Genomic DNA, 20,203 nt, shown 5'->3' with positions numbered 1-20,203 from the left:
TTGGAGAAAACATTATTCAAAACAAACAATGCTCCTCACAACACATATTAACACCGCCACGAGAATTGCGATAGCACAACTCTGGAAAAGTGATCAGATACCAACGGAAGATTTAATTATAGATAAGATATATGCATGTGTAGAGATGGACGAATTCACGAACTCAATTAAGGGAAATAAATTAATAGAATCAAAAAGAACATGGCAAAAATGGCACGAATGGGTTCAAAAGAGAACATAAAAGCAACATAATATGAAACAACAGTACAATTGAAACGACCTACAGTTACCGTGTATAATTAATGAACGTAATAGATTTTAGAATTTAAAAATATAAAATACAATGTATATAATGAAAGAAAACCGGTCAAAACTTACTGTCAGAATGTTAACTGAGAATATGTATAATCTGTAATTCAAAATAATATGTGATGGGAATGACATAAGAAAAATTAATAAAGAGATTTAAAAAAAAAAAAAAAAAAAAAACAGTATTATACAGGCACAAATCTAATATTTAAAAAAACTAAAAACCCTATCTATCTATCTATCTATCTATCTATCTATCTATCTATCTATCTATCTACTTAATTTCTATGTCACCCTTCTCCTGGGACACAAAGCATGTAGAAATTTAAACATTACATGTTAAAATTCCCATAATTAAAAGTTAACAACACATTCATACATCTTTCATCACACATTCATTCATTGGGTCGGGCAAGGTTTTAAAATATCAATGCCTTCCGGCAGAGGTGGGCCTTTAAAAGTTTACAGAAGGCAGGGAGAGTGTCCCCTTTAAATCCAAATTATGAGGGCAAAGCTTCAGATGTAAAAGTGCAGATTGGTTCCTCCTTAGTAACCTAATAATGTTAGGTTCTGGAGAACTGAGTCTGCAGCCAGTAAATCATCTAATCATCTTGGAAATGCTTAAAATATTTTAGAACTTTCTCTCAGCTCTTCTGCTACAAAGCCAATTAAGTATTGTAGGAATTTTTTTTTTAAAAAAATTATTATTATTTATTAGATTTGTATGCCGCCCCTCTCCGTAGACTCGGGGCGGCTCACAACAATAACAAAGACAATGTAAGAGCAAATCTAATAATTTTAAAAACACTAAAAACCCCATTATTAAAAGCAAACATACACACAAACATACCATGTATGAACTGTATAGGCCCGGGGGAGATGTCTCAGTTCCCCCATGCCTGACGGCAGAGATGGGTCTTAAGAACTTTACGAAAGGCAAGGAGAGTGGGGGCAGTTCTAATCTCTGGGGGGAGTTGGTTCCAGAGGGTCGGGGCCGCCACAGAGAAGGCTCTTCCCCTGGGTCCTGCCAAACAACATTGTTTAGTCGACGGGACCTGGAGAAGGCCAATTCTGTGGAACCTAACCGGTCACTGGGATTCGTGCGGCAGAAGGCGGTCCCGGAGATATTCTGGTCCGGTGCCATGAAGGGCTTTATAGGTCATAACCAACACTTTGAATTGTGACCAGAAATTGATCGTCAACCAATGCAGACTGCGGAGTGTTGGTGTGACATGGCATACATACCTTTGTGGCATGTGTCAGAAAAGAAGTATATTCCACAAATTTTGTAGTTATTGTATGTAATATCCCAAAGGTACTTTTCCAAGAGGCAATTGGACTTCCTTGTTATTTCTTAGAAGACATATCACTTCTCATCCAAGAAGCTTCAGCTCTGAGTTCTCTTTCTAAAAAAAAACAAAAACAAAAAAACAAAAAAAAACCCCAAGAAAGTCCAGTTGCCTCTTAAAAAAGCATCTTTGGGGCAACCATGACCTGGATGACTGAGAGTCTCCATAGACATTTAGCTATGCACTTTGGGATGAACACCCTCAAATGGTGCAGGAGTATGGATGGATTTCCAGAAAAACAAAATTGCAGACTACGGGAACCTTTTCAACAGTTCCAAAAAGACTTCACACCCATTTGAACTACTGAGGTGAGACTGATGACATAGACAAACCTCCAAGTGGACTCAACAACTCTCTAAGAGAATGCAAATGACCAGCTGTCTGCAAGGAATATACACTGCTCAAGAAAATAAAGGGAACACTTAAACAGCACAATATAATACCGAGTAAATCAAACTTATGTGAAATCAAACTGTCCACTTAGGAAGAAACACTGATTGACAATCACTTTCACATGCTGTTGTGCACATTCAACTTTGTACAGAACCAAGTGCTGTGGTACCTCTGCTTATGAACTTAACTTGTTCCGTGACCAGGTTCTTAAGTAGAAAAGTTTGTAAGAAGAAGCAATTTTTCCCATAAAAATCATTTTAAAAGCAAATAATGCGTGCAATTGGGGAAAACACAGGGAGGGTGAAGGCCCTGTTTCCTCCCAAGAGATTCCTAGAGAGGCCCCAAGGAGGCTTCCCACCACCTTTTCCGGCCCTGTTTCCTCCCAGGAGATCCCTAGAGAGGCCCCATGGAGGCTTCTCACCACCTTTTCCGGCCCTGTTTCCTCCCAGGAGATCCCTAGAGAGGCCCCATGGAGGCTTCTCACCACCTTTTCCAGTTACAGTTTAGGAGGCTCGGGTTTGTAAGTGGAAAATGGTTCTTGAGAAGAGGTAAAAAAATCTTGAAAGGAAGGAACCCGGTTCCTCTCTAGAAAACTTCGTAAGTAGAGGCGCTTGTAGGTATAGGTACCACTGTATTCAATGAGAATATTTCATTCATTCAGATCTGTTATTTGAGTGTTCCCTTTATTTTTTTAGCAGTATAAACCCTTCCATTCCCCACCATCTAGTCAGAGTTGAAGAAGCTTCTTGGATGATAAGTGAAACACTTCAAAAGAAAAACCAGAAAGTCCAATTGCTTCTTGAAAAAAGCACCTTTGGGACAATTATGACCTGGCTGAATGAAAATCTCCTTAGATGTATGCAATACATTTATTCTACCCCTTTTAGTAAACTCTCTAAGCTACCCAGATGATTATATATTTTTTCTCCTGTTCGGTTACAGAATCTGCTTCTGCATGTTACCCAAGGGAAATTTTCCCAATGGTCTAAAAAGCAATGTTTCTCAACCTCATCATCTTTAAAGTGTATGGACTTCATCTCCCAGAACTCCCCTGCTGCACATCGTAAAGTTGCTGAGGTTAAGGGAAAAAATTGATCTGCGGCATATGTCCACAGATAATGAGGAGATCCCAAATATCAGCAGGCAGTCTGTCTCCCCCAGTTGCACTCGATAAAAAGTTCTGGTGCTTTTATTATTGGGCTGTATCATTTATTATTAAATATATTGTTTGCATGGGTTATTTTTTCCCCTGGTCAGCTTTTTAAGCTGTGAGCTTTTGATGATCATAATAATAATAATGACAACAATAAATATTTTTTTCATTCCTAGTCCTTTCAAAGAACTGAGGGGCTACCTGCCTCTGGCGCTACCTTATGCTCCTGGCAGCAGGCATGCACCCTTGGTGCAAGATTTGGCTTCCGCATATGTGCACAGAAGCAAAATCTCACATGAGGATGCTTGCCCAAGCGAGATTTCAGCCATTTTCACCTATTTCTTTGCTTTCGCGCATTTGCAGAAGCAAAAAAAAAGAGAAAAGACTGAAAATTGCCAAAATCTCATGCATGTGAGCATCCTCGTGTGAGATTTCGCTTGCTGTGCAGCAGCCAAATCTCATGCAGGGTGCGCAGGGGTGCATTGGGGATGCGCAGCTGAACATGCATCGCCGATTTTAGTAACTAATTGGCGATCCTTTTACTAACTAATCGGTGAGCCTTCTCTATTGCTTCCCCAGCTCTATCGAATCAACTCCACCCACGATGATGATGATGATGATGATATTATTATTATTATTATTATTATTATTATTATTATTATTATTATTATTATTATTATTTTGTCAATACAACACAGAAAACGAGATCATTATACTGGATTTTGTATTTCATCACCAGTCGGGTGCTTCCTAAGCACCTAGAGCTGAGTGATGTAGCTGCTACTTTAGGATTGAAATCTCAACTTTCTGAATGGGAGGCAAGTGTTCGCAGAGTACAACTAGTCCAGAATGCAGCCGCGCGAGCTGTTGTGGGTGCACCTACGTACACCCACATCACACCCACTCACTGTGAGCTGCACTGGCTTCCAATAAATCTCCAGATGCAATTCAAGGTGTTGGTTATCACCTATAAAGCCCTACATCACTTAGGGCTATCTCTTCAGGACTGCCTTCTGCTGCACAGCTGACAGTGGCCGATAAGGGCCCACAGGGTTTCCTTCTTCAGGTCCTGTCAGCTAGACAGTGTTGGTTGACGGGGCCACGGGGGAGGGCCTTCTCTGTGGTGGCTCCAGCTCTCTGGAACCAATTACCTCCAGAGATCCATACCTCCTCCACCCTTCCAGAAAGCCTTAAAGACCTGGCTCTGCCAGCAGGCCTGGGGCTGTTTACCAAAGGCACATCTTTAGATCTAGTCCCAAAAAGATATTATTGTTATGGGGTTTTAACTGTGTTAAATAGCCTTTTAAAATATTTTTTCCTTTGTTGGAAACTTCCCAAAATACTTCGGGAGTTGTGCGGCATGCAAATATAAACAAACAAACAAAGAAACAAAAGAAATCAAACTGTAAGAGAGATCTTGGAGTTTTTCTGGATTACCAACTAAATATGAGCCAGCAATGTGCAGCGGTGGCTAAAAAAGCCAACACAATCTTAAGCTGCATCAACAGGGGGATACACTCCAAGACTAAGAAGGTATTAATACCACTCTATAATGTCCTAGTCAGACCACACCTAGAGTACTGCATTCAGTTTTGGTCACCCCACTACAAAAAGGACATTGAAACGCTAGAGAAAGTACAAAAAAGAGAAACTAAAATGATAAAGGGACTGTAAACCAAGACATACGAAGAGAGGTTGCTGGAACTGGGCATGGATAGCTTAGCAAAAAAGAGGGCCAGAGGGGGCATGATAGCAGTACAGTATACAGACATTTGAGGGGTTACCACAGAGAAGAGGGGGTCACACTATTTTCCAGGGCACCAGAGGGTCGGACCAGAAGCAACAGATGGAAACTGACTAAGGAGAGATTCAACCTGGAAATAAGGAAGAACTTTCTGATGCAGAGAGCGATCAACCAGTGGAAAAGCCTACTAGCAGAGGTTGTGAATGCCCCATCACTTGACACATTCAAAAGGAAATTGGATGTCATCTGGCTGGGGTAGTGTAGGGTTTTCTGCTTGAGCAGGGGGTTGGACTTGATGACCTGCAAGATCCCTTTCAACTCTAATAATAAACAAACAAACAAACAAACAAACAAACGAATGAATATTCACCTTTAAGCCGCCACACTTCTCAACTTTATATCTGAACTATTTCTGTTTATTTTGTTTCCAATACAGTGCAGGTTCCTGGACCAGTAGAAAACCTCCAAGCTGCTTCTGTCTCACCTACCTCAATTCTTATCACATGGGAACCACCTGCCTATGCAAATGGCCCAGTGCAAGGGTACAAGTTGTACTATACAGAAGGACCAACTGGGAAAGAACAGGTAAAGAAAGGAATGCATTTGTAGCAATTGAAACGACAAAAAGGGGAATGAATAAATCCCAGAAAGGTGGAATCCTTTCTAAATTTGTGTTGTTTATCAACATCCGCATCCCACCCCCGAAGAGGGACATGTGATTCTTTGATGTATGCTATGCATTTGTAAATTTATTTACTTATTTATTGGATTTGTATGCCGCCCCTCTCCGTGGACTCAGGGTAGCTAACAACAGTGATAAAAACAATATATAGCAATCCAATAATAAAACAACTAAAAACCCTTATTATAAAAACCAGACATACATACTGACATACCATGCATAAACTGTAGAGGCCCAGGGGGAAAGAACATCTCAATTCCCCCATGCCTGACGGCAGAGGTGGGTTTTAAGGAGCTTACGAAAGGTGAGCAGGGTGGGGGCAATTCTGATCTCTGGAGGGAGTTGGTTCCAGAGGGCCGGGGCCGCCACAGAGAAGGCTCTTCCCCTGGGTCCCGCCAAACAACATTGTTTAGTGGACAGGACCCGGAGAAGGCCAACTCTGTGAGACCTAATCGATCGCTGGGATTCGTGTGGCAGAAGGCGGTCCCAGAGATATGTTAATGTTCCCAGTTTTAAAATATTATAAATTAATACATCTTCATTTGGTGGAGGGATTGAATGATTGATGTTGGGTGAGGGAGCACATATCATTGTGCACTGTTTTTGTGTTGTGTGTATTTGTTTTATTACTATAAAAATCAATAACATTTATTTTTTTTAAAAGGAAAAAAATGGATGCTAAAACTTGGAGAAAAAAACAGATGTACAGTATGCTATTCATTATCAAAATGTGGTCACTCAGTGATATCAGAGAAATTTGCCACAACATTAGAATGTAATTCTTGCTTTTTCTGTGTTTCATTATTCAAACAGGAAGAATCTGATTCCTTAGTAAAAATGTGTCTCTAGTTACTCTAGAGATGGATTTTTTTCTGGTTTTATTGGGCAATTTTTCCCAGTTGAATATAAAGTCCATTCTATATTTTGTAGGAGAAAAATGGTATTTGGTCCATCATACATTACAGGAAAAGAATTTAGAGACATAAAAATATAATTTCCCTTACTTGGGACACATTCCTACCACTGCTGTTTCTTAAGCTGCAGACTTCAGAATTTGAGTGTATGAGAAGCTTCTGGCCTCTGACTTATAAAAATTCATATACGTGCAAGAGTGTTTTACCTACTTATGTGTACCCTTTAATACATTAAATTTCCAACCCCCTGTTCCTACTTAGAGATTTTACAGGCCTCTTTTTCCTTAGACAATAGTGTTTGGGTATGTACTATTGTTTATCATTTGCATAATGTATATTTATGCACTTCTCTTCAGCTGCAAACCGCACTGAACATTTTCAAAAAGTGTGGAGTGTGTGCATACATTACAAGTTCTCCTTTATATTCAATAATTCTAAAACAGGTGCTGGAATTGAAGTAAATATAATTTTAATATATTTTAATTGAATCTCAGCCATTTCTTGCAGGAGTATCACATGGTCCCAAATTCTATATATTGCAATCTGAGAAACAATACTTGTAGGAATATATCCTAGAAAATATTTTTTTAAAAAACAAAAACAAAAGTCCTCTCCATGAATCTAAATATTATGAGGGATCTTTTTTTTTTTTTGGAAACCTAGGAATTATTTATTTATTTATTTATTAGATTTGTATGCCGCCCCTCTCCGTAGACTCGGGGCGGCTAAGAACAATAGTGAAACAACATATAACAAATCTAATATTTAAAATAATTTAAAAGACCCTAATTTAAAAACCAAACATACACACAAACATACCATGCATAAATTGTATAGGCCTAGGGGGAAGAGAATATCTCAGTTCCCCCATGCCTGATGACAGAGGTGGGTTTTAAGGAGCTTATGAAAGGCGAGTAGGGTGGGGGCAATTCTGATCTCTGGGGGGAGTTGGTTCCAGAGGGTCGGGGCCGCCACAGAGAAGACTCTTCCCCTGGGTCCCGCCAAACGACATTGTTTAGTCGATGGGACCCGGAGAAGGCCAACTCTGTGGGACCTAACTGGTCGCTGGGATTCATGCGACAGAAGGCGGTCCCGGAGATATTCTGGTCCGATGCCATGAAGGGTTTTATAGGTCATACCCTACACTTTGAATTGTGACCGAAAACTGATTGGCAAACAATGCAGACTGCGGAGTGTTGGTGTAACATGTGCATATTTAGGAAAGCCCATGATTGCTTCCACAGTCAATTCATGCATACTGAAATGAAATATAATTAATTATATAGATATATTTGTGTATATATAATATTTGTTCTATCTATCTATCTATCATTGATCAATCTACAGTATCATCATCTATCACAATGTTCTAATCTAGAGAGTATTTCCCTGCTGCTATATTTTTATGGCTATTTTATTTATTCTTTTCTGCATCCAGAGTGTAGAAGTTAGCGGTGTATCCTACAAGCTGGAAGGCCTGAAGATATTCACAGAATATACTCTCCGTTTTCTCGCTTACAATCATTATGGTCCCGGAGTATCAACTGAAGGTCTGACAGTTAGAACACTTTCAGATGGTAAGTTAGAGCATGGAACATTAGGGTGTACAATTAATCAAATCTGATTAATGTAATTTGAAACAAGTGTCATCTTGGTTTGGAAACCCAGTGCCATTTAATTAAATACAGTGTTCTCTCGATTTGGGCGGGTCCGAACTTCGCGAATAGCTGATAACACTCTTTTTCAAAAAATAGTAATTAAAAAATACTTTGTGTTTTTTTTTCTATACCACGTTTTTCCCCACCTGATGACATCATACATTATCGCCAAACTAATATTTTTTTGCAAATAAATAACAAAAAAATAATTATTGTTAATTAATAATTATGTTTATAAGTATCAGAATCACTAAGTGTCTTATTCAATGGTAAGTACCAGTAATAATGGTGAGTAAATGGTTGTTAAGGGAATGGGAAATTGCAATTTAGGGGTTTAAAGTGTTAAGGGATGGCTTGTGATACTGTTCATAGCCAAAAATGGTGTTTTTACTTCCGCATCTCTACTTCGCGGAAATTCGACTTTCACAGGTGGTCTCGGAACGCATCCCCTGCGAAAAGCGAGGGAACATTGTATCTGAAAATCTTAAATTTGCTTGTGGAAAACAAAATACACAATACCAAAGTAAGGGAATGGCATGTCCACATGAGACAAGGTCCAGGTTGTTGTATACTGTACATCAATTTCATAACTGCAATCTTTTAATGTTGTTTGAGCTGAGAAGGAGTAACTGACTCCAAGTCATCCATCTTTGAAGAAGAAGAATCTAGTTCTTCTTGCTCCTAGACCAGTATTATAAAATTACTCTGCGTTGACTATTTTACTTGACATCTAATTAAATTCTAGGATTTCAATATCTATGGAGATTCTTAGTCATCCAGGTCATGGTTGTCCCAAAGGTGCTTTCTTCAATATACAACTTTTGCTTCTAATCCAAGAATAGAATAGAATAGAATAGAATAGAATCTTCTTCAGCTCAAATTTCAGCCTTAATATAAAGAGACAAGTATGGGTTACAGATTTGGTATATATGATAAGTTTAAGTTTCCAGCCATTTCAGATATTAAGATGTTTCTTCTTCCTTTCTGAAGAAATTTTGTTATATAGTATAGAGATACATGACTGAATTATTTTTTCAGACATTAATTTCAAACATCAGTTAGACAAACTCAAGATCAAATAAGCAGAAATTATACTTGCACTACAAGTTCCAGGAACTATTAAACCAGACTGTAAATTAACTCAATTAAGAAAAATATTAACTGAGTAAATTGCATATGATAGCTGTATACATTAACATGATCAATTTATCATGTTCCCTAAACTCTTACTGTCTGTTTTCATATTAATTTTACCCTAAACAATTCTTACAAGTTTTTTTTTTACATTTTGTAACATCTCCCATTAGAGAATTCCTGCAGAATGTGGATGGATTTAATCAAGTAACTAAAGATTACTAGCCAGTCTGTTATAATGTAACTACTTTTGAAAGATATCACATTGTACTCAATGCTGCACTTTCTTGCTCAGTAAGGCTTATTTGATAATTAAATAAATTTAAAGTTCTTTGTTCATAAGTTCACTATATATAATTTATTAGAGCATGGGGTCAGCCATAAATGATGACCTGGACTCTTATAAGTGCTTAAACAGCCAGTCTCATGGAAATATTTTTAGAATGCAGAAACTTCATGAAATGTTGACAATTTTATGTGAGATATTAGAAGATCTAAACCCACCTCTGCCATCAGGCATGGGGGAACTGAGATATTCTTTCCCCCTAGGCCTTTACAATTTACGCATGGTATGTCTGTATGTATGTTTGGTTTTTATAATAAGGTTTTTTTTAGTTATTTTAGTATTGGATTTGATTGTTACATGCTGTTTTTATCATTGTTGTTAGCTGCCCCAAGTCTACGGAGAGGGGTGGCATACAAATCCAATAAATAAATAAAATAAATAAATAAATCTAGCATAGGGAGAAAGAAAATGTTAACAGTTTTCCACAAAGAACCAGTGTGAGCTTTCCTCTCACTTTCGGTAGTCATGCCATTGGGTAGGGCAGTGATGGCTATTATTTTTATCACTGTGTGCTGAAAGTGTGTGCACATGCATGCAATAGTACACATGTGTGCCAGCACCCATAATGTAATATGCCACCTGTGAATGCACGCACAACACAAAATTCCCTGCCCTGCTGTCCCCACCCGCCCTTCGGAGAGGGGTGGCATGCAAGTCTAATAAATAATAATAATATTGATGATGATGATGATGATGATGATGATGATGATGATGATCAGCAGCAGCAGCAGCACCACCACCACCACCACCACCACCACCACCACCACCATTATTATTATTATTATTATTATTATTATTATTATTATTATTATTATGTGTGTGCATGCAATCCTCACACTCCCTCTGCCATCTGCACATATGTGCATAACCAGGGGTGGGCTGCTTCCCGGATGGGGGGGATGCAGTGGGGTAGCGAAAATGGAGCTCCACCCCAGAGCACCCAATTTGCACTGAAAGATGTTGAAATAAAATACAGGGCATCCTGCATAAGCCACGCCCACAGTCCTTGGTAGCCCTTCACTGTGCATAACCCTCCACCCCCTGTTTGACCTCCCTGCAGCCTCCTGGGACCAAAAATACATATCTTGCATACACCCATGATTCCCATGCATGCATGAAAGCGAATGCTTTCTCTATGTTGAGACTGGCCAAGTATTTCAGCAAAAAATTCCATCTACAAGTTTCACAAAGACATAACTTGTAAGGGTTGAAAGAGATCATGGAATTCATCTAGTGCAGGGGGTTGGCAAAATTGGCTCTTCTATGACTTGTGGACTTCAACTCCCAGAATTCCTGAGCCAGTCACATTAGTTCAGGAATTCTGGGAGTTGAAGTCCACATGTCATAGAAGAGCCAACTTTGCCTGCCCCTGATCTAGTGCAATCATAAGACCATAAGAACATAAGAAGAGCCATGCTGAATCAGGCCAAAGCCCATCGAGTCCAGCATTCTGTGTCACACAGTGGCCTAACAATTGTACATGGGGATCTTGAGCAGAAAGAGGAGGCAAAACCCTCCCTTTCCCTTGACCCCCAACAAATGGTATTCAAGGGAATCCTGCCTGCTTCAACCAACACAGAGGTGGCACTTGGATATCTGTTTCAATAACCACTGTCCATCTCCTGCATGTGGCCCGTCCCCCATGCCCACCAAAATTCAGTTGGCCTGCAAGATGCGTGCACACATGCAGGATGGAGCTGGTGGCTCAAGTGCCCACCATAAATCCATCATTATGGGTGTAGGATAATGTAAACCAGGTGTTGAAAAAAAGGTAACAAGCCCAAATTTATAAACCAAGAATCCCGGATGCAATTGTTATGTCAGAGCCCCTTAAAGGGCATTCAAGCTTTATGGTTTACTTGTTCTGTCTCCATGTCATCAGTACTTTTCCTTAACACAAAAAATCTCCTTATTTCATGGTGCTCTAGCTTAGTGATAAAGGTCTTGGTTTGTAAATGGAATGTTTAATTACTGGGAATGAAAGCAAACTTGCTAAAACCTTGTAAAGCTTCTCCCTTTTTAACATTCAGCAATACTACATGGACCTCCCTGACTATCTTATGAGCCTAACCAGATACAATTCATTACTTGTAACTTGGAGGCTGTTCCATTATCCCCTGGATTTTACTTTCTAATCAATGGATGTCTGTTGATGCCAAGTGCTTAGTATCTTATAGGTCTTAGATCAAGGTCGTAGCCTTATCTGCAAGCAAATTAGTTGAAGTAACTAATTTAAATCGGTTTAACTTACAAGATCTTCAGCCACAGTTAATCTGCTGCAGAGAATGAAATGTTATGATTTGGGAGAGATAACCCTCTGGATGTACTTCTGGGTTCCCCAAGAAACCCTCACTTGCTCGGTAATAATTATTCAATGTAATTATTCATCGGTTTGGACTGCCTTTCCCAGGTCTAGGACTTTTTGCCTCCTCCTGTTGGCGGTGCCTGATTGGTCTCTGTTCTGCTGGCATGTCCCAACCGCCCGTAATTACAGGGTAATTAGTCCAAAAAGACACACACCACACGATAGAAGGAAAACCAAAAGTCTTTATCAGCATAAAAGCAGAAAAAAACTCCCTTTTTAAATGTTATATAGATAGCGTACCCAGTCAAGCATAGCTGTGGCTCAGTGTGGTTAAGGGATTTTCTGGTACACACAAGGCACAGGTTAAATGCAATCCAATTTTTCACCCATTAACTGGGAAATTGAGTCCAATTCTAAAGGCCAGAAAGTCCATACACAGTCTTGAACAGGGAAACAGCAAAACCACGATCTTGACAAAACTATGAATCAGATAAACTTCCACGAGGCTAAACCAGCACACTGCTCTTTTTACCTGTAGCGCTAATTACAGCAGCCCCACCCAACCACAGGTGGCCTCACTTCACTTGTTTTCCAAGGTTTCCGTGAAATTCTGAAGAGCTAATTAGCCCAAGTAAATACCTTTTCTCTCTGGATAAATTATGAAAAATTGTCTTCCCATTTTAATTACTTAAACATGTTATGTATCACTTAAGCAGTATCTTTCTCTAGGACACTTTGACAGCTGCTTGAATACAATCATTTCATTTCATTTCATTTTATTGGATTTGTATGCCACCCCTCTCCGTAGACTCGGGGCGGCTAACAACAGTGGTAAAAACAACATGCGACAATCCAATAATAAAGAAGCTAAAAACCCTTATTTTAAAACCAATCATACATACAAACGTACCATACATAAATTGTGGAAGCCTAGGGGGAAAGAATATCTTAATTCCCCCATGCCTGACGACAGAGGTGGGTTTTAAGAAGCTTGCGAAAGGCAAGAAGGGTGGAGGCTATTCTAATCTCTGGGGGGAGTTGGTTCCAGAGGGCCGGGGCCACCACAGAGAAGGCTCTTCCCCTGGGTCCCACCAAACGACATTGTTTAGTTGACGGGACCTGGAGAAGGCCAACTCTGTGGGACCTAATTGGTCGGTGGGATTCGTGTGGCAGAAGGCGGTCACTGAGATATTCTGGCCAGGTGCCATGAAGGGCTTTATAGGTCATACCCAACACTTTGAATTGTGACCGGAAACTGATCGGCAACCAATGCAGATTGCGGAGTGTTGGTGTGACATGGGCATATTTAGGGAAGCCCATGATTGCTCTCGCAGCTGCATTCTGCACAATCTGATAATTGATATACAGTATGTCAAATACAAATGAATGGGCCTGTTTTCATACTGAATTAAAAGGATCTCCTACAGTAAAACAATCACTAAAAGTAATAGAACGGAAGCAGGACCATTGTCCCAGAAAGCAAAAGAAATAAACTAGTGTATGTTTATAAATTAGTGTATAATAATATGAAACAATGAAAATGAAATGCAATAACTATGAGTAATAATATCACATCTATTTGTATTAAAATGTATGATACCCAGGTATCACACTATTCATGCACTGATATGTATAAATAATATAAAATAAAAATAATGAAAGGGAGAAATAAACTAGTTTAAAACATCTACTGAAATGATCAAGTTTTCATTTTCCAATCTTCTTTACTTTGAGTCAAACTGTGTCAGATGTTGGGAACCAAGAACAATATTTATGATTTAGATGAGGGACTAGAAGGGGAGCTCATCAAATTTGCAGAATGACACCAAACTGGCAGGAAAAAAAGTGCAAAAAAAATGCAATTAGGATGATTCAGGGCCTGAAGAAAAAAGAATATGAAGAACCGTTGCAGGAATTGGGAATAGCTAATCTAGAGAAAAGAAGGACTATTTATTTATTTATTGGACTTACATGCTATTGGACTATATGTGATATGATAGCAGTATTTCAGTATTTGAGGGGCTGCCACAAAGAGGAGGGGGTCAGCTTATTTTCCAAGGCACCAGAGAGCACGACAAGAAACAATGGATGGAAAGTGATCAAGGAGAGAAACAACCTGCTATTAAGGGGAAACATCCTAACAGTGAGGGCAACAGCTTGCCTTCAGAAGTTGTAGATGATTCATCACTGGAATTTTTTAAAGAAAAAACTGTACAGCCAGTTATCCCGACGAATGCACAAATAATTTCCCTCAACATTGTCAGGCTTTGTACTAAATCTGCACTTCTATTTCTACTAGTTTTTCTTATCATTCCTATCATCCTTTTCCTCCCACTTAGGACTGTATGACTGTAACTTGGTGCTTGTATCCTAAGATTTTTATTAATATGGATTGTTTCTTCATTGCTTTTTTGACCCCTATGACAATCATTAAGTGTTGTACCACATGATTCTTGACAAATGTATCTTTTTTTCTTTTATGTACGCTGAGAGCATATGCACCAAGACAAATTCCTTGTGTGTCCGAACACACTTGGCCAATAAAATTCTCTTCTCTTCTCTTCTCTTCTCTTCTCTTCTCTTCTCTTCTCTTCTCTTCTCCTCTCCTCTCCTCTCCTACCCGCCCCTCCCCTCCCCTATTCTATTCTATTCTATTCTATTCCCACCTACCAGGATTCAGCATGGAGGTGCGCATATGTGGATGGAGGGAAGGGGTGTGGGTACATGCATGCATGCTAGCATACCCACACCCCTTTTGGCATGCAAACCAAAAAAGCTTTGCCATCACTGCCCTATACTGTTTCAGATAGAATAGAATAGAATAGAATAAGAGAAGAGAAGAGAATAATGGAAGAGAAGAGAAGAGAATAATGGAATGGAATGGAATGGAATGGAATGGAATGGAATAGAATAGAATTCTTTATTGGAAAAGTGTGATTGGACAAACAAGGAATTTGTCTTTGGTGTATATGCTCTCAGTGTACATAAAAGAAAAAGATACACTTGTCAATAATCATGAGGTACAACACTTAATGATTGTCATAAGGTTCAAATAAGCAATCAGGAAACAATCAATTTTGATATAAATCTTAGGTAAAGGTTTTGCAATAAAGCCCTTCTCAGTTTATACTTGAACAATATTACTGAAGAATAGAGCAGGTGATTTGCTTCAGAAAATTGAAAGAATTATATATGCTCTAAGAAATCCATGGAATAAAAATACTTCCCCCTACTACTGTCATTCAGTGGCTTTGACATCTTTCTCATTCCGTTTGGAGGTTCCATGCATAATGAATCATGATAAGAGCCAGTGATGAATCAAGAGGATAGCAAGATTGTGAGAACATGGGATGGTATCTTTTCTTCAAAGCAGGCTATTAGCTCACTTAGTGATAACATGCTGGGAGGAGGAATAATCAGAGTTCTTGCTTTCATCCACATGATTTTCCAATCAAAGCTTATTGTTGTTAGTTGCAAAGTCATGTCCGACCCTTCGTGACCCCATGAACAATATTACCCCAAGCTTTTCTGTCCTCTACCAGAATCCATTGAAGCTCACACTGACTATTTCCGTGACTCAATCCAACCATGTCATTCTCTGTCGTCCCCTTCTTCTTCTTTTGCCTTAAATCTTTAGGTGGCCAAAGTATTTGAGTTTCATCTTTAGGATCTGGCCTTCTAAAGAGCAGTCAGGGTTGAATCTAAGGATTCATTTGTTTGTCCACATTGCAATCCAAAGGTCTCGCAGGAGTCTTCCACAGCACCATAGTTCAAAGGCCTCAATTTTTTGGTGCTCAGCCCTCCTTATGGTCCATCTTTCACAGCCATATATTACAACTGGGAAAACCATAGAATTGATTATATGCACTTTTATTGGCAAGGTGATGTCTCTGCTTTTTAGTAGATTTAGTAAATGTCTAGATTTGCCATAGCTTTCCACCCCTGGATTAAACAACTTTTAATTTATTTGCTGCACTCCCTATCTTCAGTGAACGTGGAGCCCAGGGAAGTAAAATCTGTCACTACCTTCATTTCTTCCCCATGTATTTGCCATGGAACTGAGAGAGTTGGGTGCCATGATCTTAGTTTTCGTAATGTTGAGTTTCCAGCCAGCCTTTGTACTCTCCTCCTTTATGTGCATAAAAAGTCTCTTTAATTCTTCTTCACTTTCTTTCATTAGAGTGGGATCATCTGCAGAGCTGAGGTTGTTGATTGTTTTCTTGGCAATCTTAATTCCAATTTGTGATTCATCTAGCCCCGCCTTTCTCATGATGTCTACGGAGAGGGGTGGCATACAAATCTAATAAATAATAATAATAATAATAATAATAATAATAATAACAACAACAACAACTATAATAATAATAATAATAATAATAATAATAATAATAATAATAATAATGATGTGCTCTGCATATAAGTTAAATAGGCTGGGCGACAGTATACAGCCTTGCCGAACTCTATTTTATTTATTTTATTTATTTATTTATTTTGTCCAATACACAATGAGGGTTTTAGTGGGTATATATCTATATACACATAGTAAAATACATGATGAAGGTTATAGAGGAGATACTCATAGTAAAATATATCTAAGAAATAATAGAAAACAAGGTATAGTAATAGAACATATCAAGGTTATAGAGGAGATACTCATAGTAAAATATATCTAAGAAATAATAGAAAACAAGGTATAGTAATAGAACATATCAATGAAAGAATAGAAGAAGAGATATAGGAATAGAAGAAAGGTATAGGAGATATAGGAGAGCAATAGGACAGGGGATGGAAGGCACTCTAGTGCACTTGTACTCGCCCCTTACTAACCTCTTAGGAATCTGGATAGGTCAACCGTAGATAATCTAAAGGTAAAGTGTTGGGGGTTTGGGGATGACACTATGGAGTCAGGTAATGAGTTCCACACTTCGACAACTCGGTTACTGAAGTCATATTTTTTACAGTCAAGTTTGGAGCGGTTAATATTAAGTTTAAACCTGTTGTGTGCTCTTGTGTTGTTGTGGTTGAAGATGAAGTAGTCGCCGACAGGCAGGATGTTGCAGCATATGATCTTGTGGGCAATACTTAGATCTTGTTTAAGCCGTCTTAGTTCTAAACTTTCTAGGCCCAGGGTTGAAAGTCTAGTCTTGCAGGGCGTTCTATTTCGAGTGGAGGAGTGAAGGGCTCTTCTGGTGAACTCCTTTCCTAACTTTGAACCAATCAGTGGTTCCATGTCCAGTTCTCATTGTTGCTTCTTAATATATATAGGTTACTCAAAGAATCAAATGAAGTCTATCAAAACTAGGTTATGAGACATGTGGAGATTCCTCAAGAGCAGGGGCATTTTAGGACTGGATGAAGCCCTCGGGTTTTTTAAGTTCCCAGAACATCCTTTGATCATAATTCTGAGTGCCACAGTAATAGTGGCTTTCAAAAAAACAATCTCCTTGATAAGATAATTTTTGGTCCACAAAAAAAACATATACAATATCCTCCTCCAACACGATACTGTAGAAGAAATAGTTAAAGGAACTATGATAGCGTGGTCACAAAATTTTGGGTACACAATTTATTTAAACGAATGGGAAAAAATTTGGACTGTTAACTATAAACTAACGATGGCAACCTCATATAAGGAAAATCATTATAAAATGTTCTACAGATGGCACTTGCCACCTGCTAGACTTGCAAAAATGTATCCAAACCTATCACCACTATGTTGGAAGTGCAGGGAAAAACCAGGTACATACTACCACATATGGTGGACATGTGAAACCACCCAAAAATATTGGTATAAAATCAAAACTATGCTAGAACAAATTACTTCTCAGATCATACATGCAAAACCCGAACTATTTTTATTAGGAATCATAAGACAAAACCTTAGTAAAGAAAACAGATATATTATAATTCACATTATTACAGCCGCAAGGATCTTTATTTATTTTATTTATTTTATTTTATTTATTCTTTGTCCAATATACAATACATATGAGAGAGAATATACATTAGGAATATATATATATAAAGATAGGAAGTAAAAAGAAGGGAAGTGGATAGGAAGAGAATATATATAGAGGAGAGAATATATAAGATAAAAGGGGTAAGAAAAGAGAATTGGACAGGGGACGATAGGCACATCAGTGCACTTATGTACGCCCCTTACTGGCCTCTGAGGAATCGGGAGAGGTCAATCGTGGAGAGTTTAATGGAGAAGTGTTGGGGATTGGGGGTTGACACTATTGAGTCCGGTAATGAGTTCCACGCTTCGACAACTCGATTGTTAAAGTCGTATTTTTTGCAGTCAAGTTTGGAGCGATTAATATTAAGTTTGAATCTGTTGTGTGCTCTTGTGTTGTTGCTGTTGAAGCTGAAGTAGTCGTTGACCGGAAGGACGTTGCAGCGTATGATCTTGTGGGCAATACTTAGATCGTGTTTTAGACGCCGTAGTTCTAGGCTTTCAAGGTCCAGGATGGTTAGTCTATTTTCGTAGGGTATTCTGTTTCGAGTGGAGGAGTGGAGGGCTCTTCTGGTGAAGTATCTTTGGACGTTTTCGAGAGTGTTGATGTCTGAGATGTGGTGTGGGTTCCAGGCAGATGAGCTGTATTCGAGAATGGGTCTGGCATAGGTTTTGTAGGCTCTTGTGAGTAGTGTGAGATTGCCGGAGCAAAAGCTGCGTAGGATCAGGTTAACAACTCTGGAGGCTTTTTTGGCGATATTGTTGCAGTGGGCTTTAGCACTTAGGTCATTTGAAATGAGTATTCCGAGGTCTTTTACTGAGAGTTGGTTGGTAGTGAGGATTTGTTTATTCAGTTCATATATGTGGTTTGGATTCTTTTTGCCGATGTGGAGAGTAGAGCATTTGTTGGTTGATATTTGAAGTTGCCAGGTGTTGGACCAATCTGAAATGAAGTCAAGGTCTTTTTGAAGAGTGAGTGTGTTGTCGGTGGTGTTGAAGAGTTTCACATCGTCGGCAAAGAGCACACAGTTGCTTACGATATTATCGCAGAGGTCATTGATGTATAGGATGAAAAGAGTAGGACCTAGTACGCTGCCTTGGGGAACGCCGCTTTTGACAGGGACAGGGGAGGAAATGGCGCTTCCGATTTTGACAACTTGTTGTCTGTTTGACAAGAATGCGGTAATCCAGTTGTGGAGGAGACCTGATATGCCATAGGATTTGAGTTTTAGGAGGAGTTTGTGTGCACAATTCTGGAAACAAGAAAAAAACCCAACCGTTCTATCACTTTTGATTAAAATAATGGAATGTGCAGAAATGTCCAAGTTAACAATGGAACTGCAAAACAAGGATGAGACAGATTTCTACAAAGCATGGGACAAATGGTACCTCTGGTTAAAAAAAAGGAATTACTTAAAAATTATCCATCAAGAAAAATATCCAACAAAAACAACTTGAAAAACTAGCAACCTACATCACAAATCATAACATCAAATTGAAACGACAAACTGTAAACAACGATCGACACAAACTTTAAAATTACAAAGAAAACAAACCCTTAAACCACTGATACGTATTGGCACTAACAATTACATCAAAAACATATGGATAAAACTTTAGGGAAATCTACACCAACTATGGGCTCAAATCACAGGCCGCAAATCATGAAAGACCCAGCTTTAACATAGAAACATAGAAACATAGAAAACTGACGGCAGAAAAAGACCTCTTGGTCCATCTAGTCTGCCCTTTTACTATTTCCTGTATTTTATCTTAGGATGGATATATGTTTATCCCAGGCATGTTTAAATTCAGTTACTGTGGATTTCCCAACCACGTCTGCTGGAAGTTTGTTCCAAGGATCTACTACTCTTTCAGTAAAATAATATTTTCTCATGTTGCCTTAACGCTGGCCTTCTCTTCTTACCACTCCCCTTTTGCTCCAATTTCCTACCCCCCTTCCCCTTATATCCTTTGATCATAATTCTGAGTGCCACAGTAATAGTGTAGGCTTTCTGCTGTTGATGACACAGAAAATATGAAAAAAAAAAGATTACTTAAGTCCTGAAATGAGCTTAGAGGAAAAGCTTAAAAATCTTCTCTGAAACCAAGGAATACAAAAATAAACATTCCACCTATGACCTTGCTCGCTGTGGACCTTAAGATCCTCTAAACCTTAAGTGCACAGAAATTGTCCAATTTTTTTTTCTTAGAGCAAGACAAAAATGGCTCTTCAATTCCAGCAACTGACCGATATGGA

General features: G+C 38.8%; 1 protein-coding gene across 1 annotated transcript in view; it reads left to right on the top strand.

Annotated features, from left to right (window-relative positions):
- DCC (DCC netrin 1 receptor) overlaps window positions 1-20,203 on the top strand; it is a 927,153-nt gene that overhangs the window by 529,080 nt on the left and 377,870 nt on the right. The window contains exons 10-11 of the mRNA XM_070736918.1: window positions 5,385-5,533; window positions 7,983-8,121. Coding sequence (XP_070593019.1) covers window positions 5,385-5,533; window positions 7,983-8,121 — 288 coding nt within the window. The remainder of the gene's footprint in view (window positions 1-5,384; window positions 5,534-7,982; window positions 8,122-20,203) is intronic.

Source organism: Erythrolamprus reginae, chromosome 2, assembly GCF_031021105.1.
Source record: "Erythrolamprus reginae isolate rEryReg1 chromosome 2, rEryReg1.hap1, whole genome shotgun sequence".
NCBI lineage: Eukaryota > Metazoa > Chordata > Lepidosauria > Squamata > Dipsadidae > Erythrolamprus > Erythrolamprus reginae.
This window is presented reverse-complemented; position numbering and strand designations above follow the sequence as displayed.